General features: G+C 39.8%; 1 protein-coding gene across 1 annotated transcript in view; it reads right to left on the reverse strand.

The window, feature by feature from the left end:
• Window positions 1-1,285: 1,285 nt before the first annotated feature.
• The window catches only part of LOC105567674, a 6,948-nt gene continuing 3,140 nt past the window's right edge, over window positions 1,286-5,093 (reverse strand). The window contains exons 5-6 of the mRNA XM_012022735.1: window positions 4,659-5,093; window positions 1,286-3,050 (exon numbers count right to left, since the gene is read on the reverse strand). Coding sequence (XP_011878125.1) covers window positions 2,709-3,050; window positions 4,659-5,093 — 777 coding nt within the window. The 3' untranslated portion in view covers window positions 1,286-2,708. The remainder of the gene's footprint in view (window positions 3,051-4,658) is intronic.

Raw genomic sequence — 5,093 nt, forward strand, 5'->3', positions numbered from 1 at the left:
CTCCTCCTCCTCCTCCTCCTCCTCCTCCTCCTCCTCCTCCTCCTCCTCCTCCTCCTCTCTCTCTCTCTCTCTCTCTCTCTCTCTCTCTCTCTCTCTCTCTCTCTTTACGGAAATAACGGCGGCGCCCTCATTGCTAGTTGTCAGGACGGACCTCGCTTTCGAGCTTGTACCCTGTAATAAGATATGTACTTCCGACACGATTGTAATGTTATAGATAGCCAAAAAGAGAAATTTTAAATGCATGAATTCTTGGCATAGCCGAGTTGAGGAGAAGAGAATGTGCTTACTTCGATTGCCTCCTCTCCCCCTCTCCCACCCTCTGTACCTCGTAAAATGCAATAACGCCTGATTTTCGTGAGCTTTCGTATGGGGACCGCGTCGCGAAGGCGTCGATAACGCGAAGCGAGAAGCGGTAGAGCGGTAAATCATCGTAAATTCTCCGATCTCTTGATTTCCGGTCCCTTTACGTATCTCTTCCGAGGCGAGTGCGTCCCATCGCGTCAGCTCGATGAGCAGCGTCGTGATAAAAAAAAGAAAGAAAGAAGGGGGAACATGAACAAGATTACGTTGTCGTAGGTGAGCCTTTTTAGCGCGTTACGTTACTCACAGCAAACAAAGTAACTATCTAGCTAGTCTGTAATGTGGTTGTACGTTTTCATACGCCCGTTGTGTAAACTAAATATCGAATTGCTGTGGTATAAGAAGCAGAATAAATGACTGTACCCCGACTTTTTCCACCACATTTACACACAATTTACGCTCTATATAAATATATACATATATGTATACGTATGTATTTATAATATATATTTATACTATTATAAATATATATTGTAAATATATATTTCTTTATCCTCGTCTTTCCCTTCCGGATGGACGATTATCGGAATCAGTATTTGTAATTATCTATTTGCGGATTCATCGACGAGCCATTCCATCAATTTTTACGTTGAGACATTCCATTTGTTCTTGTAAACGAGGAGTCTGTCGGGATCGTAGAGATTTACAGTGAAAAAGTACCCTCTCTTCAGATCGATGAGGTAAGCTTAGCTAGTTACTGACCATTTTACGCATTAAACTTATCTACTTATTATATAGCTAGAACTACCAAAATCCATTTAAGCTCACTCAGTTTTCTCGCTGATAACGTGACGGAGAGGAGACGCCGAGTTTTAAACGCAGCGTAGAAGCGAGGCGTTCGACGACAACAAAAGCATAATCCGGCGAGAAAAGCGCGGATCGCAATTTCCGCGAGGAAGACGGGGAAAAAAAAGCTGCAAAATAATTGGTGTCCATCGTGCCCCTGTATTTAGGTATTGTAACGATAAAAATTGATAATCATGTTACAAATGACACGTTATGAGGAATAATTCAAAATAATATCAACCGGCTCTCGTAAAGTAAGTAAGTATATTCGCGAATGTAATTGTAAGAACGTAATAAGTAGGCTAAAGAGAAGGGAAAGAAGAAAACGAAGAAATATAAATCTCGACGCGAGGGATCATCCGAGTAACTCGGGTAGGATCAACTCGAGTATATGATATGATCGGAGTCGATTATAATCGTGAAGATTAAATCGCGCGAAAACTGTGTGCAAGGTAAACAGAGCTCTAAATTAAGAACTGCGGAGCGAGGCGGATGCCGTCGTAGGCTGTAAAACGCACGCGCATATATATAAATATATTTCTCAAGTACATAGCATGTATCTGTGCGGCAGTGTTTTAAGGAATTTAGCTACGTGAAAGCAAAAAACAAACGAGAGAGGAACGCGTCAGGTGGCAACAAATGATGGTAGCGATCTCTGAACGCCGATGAATTATTAGCCCTGTTGGGCAATATCCCGGTTATATGTTCGTAGAACATAAATCAGAGACCATCTGAATAATTTCGAAACCTATGTAAATTTCAAGCTAACTTTTAATCTGTTCGGTTTCATTGGTTTCGACGAGAATCGGATCGCCATGAACGAGTAGTAGGCGCGAAGCAATGCTTTGTTTTCATCATCGTTCGGAGGAATTGATTTTACATTCTTGGATCCGCCATGCGTTTTTACGCTCTGTATTACAATCGATGCGAATACACACCGGATACAATCTTTTTTTCTGTAAAACCACACACATGAAAGCTACAAATAAAGTAATTATGAATCTATGCCTTGGTCACAGTTTTATTAAAGAAGTTAATTTAAATTTTCGGCCAGCCAGATGTAGGAAAGCTACGCGGCGAAGAGCTTGGAGCTCTCGAGTTAGATATTAATTTAAGTGTTAAATATGAATATTTTAATTTTATATGATAAGTGTCATACGTCCGTATTAATGATTTAAATTTTTTAATATTTCTGATCCCTCATTATAGTGTTATATAGATAGTTACTATATTAGGTAGCTTTTGTATTAATGTAATTTAAATTTTTTTAAAGTTTTGCTCCCATTTGCATTGTCATAGAAGATTATGGCATCAGAAGCGAAGTGGTCAATTTCTTTTCCCTTGCGTTACATATTGTGACAAATTAATTTTTCCTAGTCATGTTTAATAATACAAATTGATCAATAAGTCTTTATAAAATTTCATAAATCTAATATATGTTCAATGCGAGTTATATGATATGCAAGAAGGAAATTAATTATTTCGATGTATAGTACAAGTCTAAAAATTCACGTAACTTTCTCGCTTCTGATGTCACGATCCATACTCGAGATTGCGGTTACTCATTCAAGCGTGGATTGGTTACACATTAACGTTTCCAACGAGTAATGCGGCTTCTCCTTTACAAAATCGCGCTCGCGGAAGCTGTTTGAGCCAGACAGGAGTCTCCTCGGTCTGTTCAGATCCACTTGTCGCAGGATCCGCTCGAGATCGCCTTCCGATCCGGTCAAGATCGGCGAAAGATTTACATTCGACATGATTCGTCCTTTAACGACTCGGCCGTTTCTGGGCGATCTCCCTTGGTCGGCGAGCCTGCGCTTCGCAGACTTCAGCTTCACATTGCGTAACATTTCCAAGGACACGACCGGACCTCTTGGGCCTGACGCAGTGTTCCGCCTGTTCTCCTGAAATGTATGAAACGAGACAATTTACTATTTTTCATACTCTTCGAGTGTGAGTGAATGTTGAAATTTTTAATCTGTCGCACATGCATACGCGCCTGCATACAGAATTTTTTATTTAACAAAGGTGAAATTAAAAATATTTTAATTTTTACCGATTTAGTTATTCTTAATCTCCAAACATTCGCGCGTCTTTTAAAAGGAAAGGATAACAGAGAATGTTAGGACATCAGTTTTCGATACAACCCGATCTTTTATAGATTCATCCGTCTAATTAAACTTCAGTTTAATTCTCGGAAATTTATATTTTACTGTGAAAGATGCAGTGTTATTAATTCCGCAAAATTTGGATAGTATCTTGATAACCATGATTAAACAGTTGATCGACCATGAATGGCGATGTGGTTTTTTAACACAGAAAATTTATTGCGAAAAATATTACCTCAGTCAGGGTTTGAACCTGGACCTCCCTTCGATCTAGGCGGGCGTCTCAATCAATTCGACCACCGAAGCATATGATAATACTTGTCGCAATAACAGTATAGATGTTGTCTACGCGTATGTTTTCGACTTTCGTGAACTGCGCACCGATACGGATTGTCGGTTGAACACAGCACAATCGAAACGCGATTTTTAAGTATCCCCGTTGCCTTTACCCCCCCCCCCCCTCCCCACTTAGACACCAGTATAAATAACATCAAGAATTATTTGACCAGCATTTATACACCTAGACCGAATAATAGTGTCTAAGTGGGGGGAGGGTAAAGGGAACGGGGATACTTAAAAATCGCGTTTCGATAGCGCTGTGTTCAACCGACAATCCGTCATGGTTGGGAAGTAACGCGTTACTTGTAACGCCGTCACCGTTACAGTTACTTTTCTTTGGTAACGAATTGGTAACGGCGTTACATCTTTTTTTCTGTAACTGTAACGGTAACGAATATAACAATTATTTTTATCGTTACTTTTCATATTTCATATTTTATACTCTATAAATCTTTTATATACTTTATGAATCGATCTTCAAGTTTTGATACTGTATATATTATAAGACTTATAAGTTATAAAGCTTATGAAGCTTTAGACGATAGTGCGCAAGTACGCGATATACAGGATACAGCGACGATAATCTTATCCAAACAATTATATAATTAAAATCTTATAATAATCCTTATAGTTGCATTTTAAGAATAAATTTATTTCTTATTTAGTCTTATCTCTTATCTAGTTTTGGCATTAAAAGGAACGAATCGTTACTTTTTAAATAATGGTAACGGTAGTTACTCTTTAATTCTGTAACTAGTAACGGTAACTAGTTATTTTTAAAAAGTAACTTTCCTATTTTTGCAATCTGTATCGGTGCGCAGTTTACAAAAGTCGAAAACACGCATAGACAATCTATACTGTTATTGCGACAAATATCATATGCTTCGGTGGTCGAATTGGTTGAGACGCCCGCCTAGAGTGAAGGGAGGTTCAGGTTCAAACCCTGGCTGTAATGTTTTTCGCAATAAATTTTCTGTGTTAAAAAAAACACATCGCCAGTCATGGTCGATCAATTGCTTAATCGTGGCTATTTATCTGCTGGCGTCAAATGATTCTTGATAGTACCTTGATACTTTGTGGAGCTTTTCTCAAGGTGACTTTCAACAGGTCCTCGACGGTGATGTTAGGCCTGTTGAACAATGGCGTGGAGCACTTTCTTGTGGGTGTTCTAATCTTTTTACTTTTGCTGCTGTTGGGAGTCGTTTGTAACGATAACATTGGAGATGGCAAGGGAACTGATGGAAGGAGCGGAGGAGGCGGTGGTGGTATCGTCGATGCTGATTCCGAGATGTGTGCTTTATGTGGAAATAAAAGAGGAAATGGTGGCATTGGTGGTGGTGGTGGCGGTGGAGGCGGAGGCGGAGGTAATGGAAATTCCAAAGAGGGTAGCGGAGGAGGAGGTGGAGGTGGAGGAGGAGAAGGAGGTGGTGGCAGCGGTGGTGAAGATGAAGGAGGCGAAGATGAAGAACTTGAGCAGAGTAAAGTGACCGTAGGTAAAGA

The sequence above is a fragment of the Vollenhovia emeryi genome, unplaced genomic scaffold, assembly GCF_000949405.1.
Source record: "Vollenhovia emeryi isolate VEMERY1.0 unplaced genomic scaffold, V.emery_V1.0 DF939136.1, whole genome shotgun sequence".
Classification (NCBI taxonomy): domain Eukaryota; kingdom Metazoa; phylum Arthropoda; class Insecta; order Hymenoptera; family Formicidae; genus Vollenhovia; species Vollenhovia emeryi.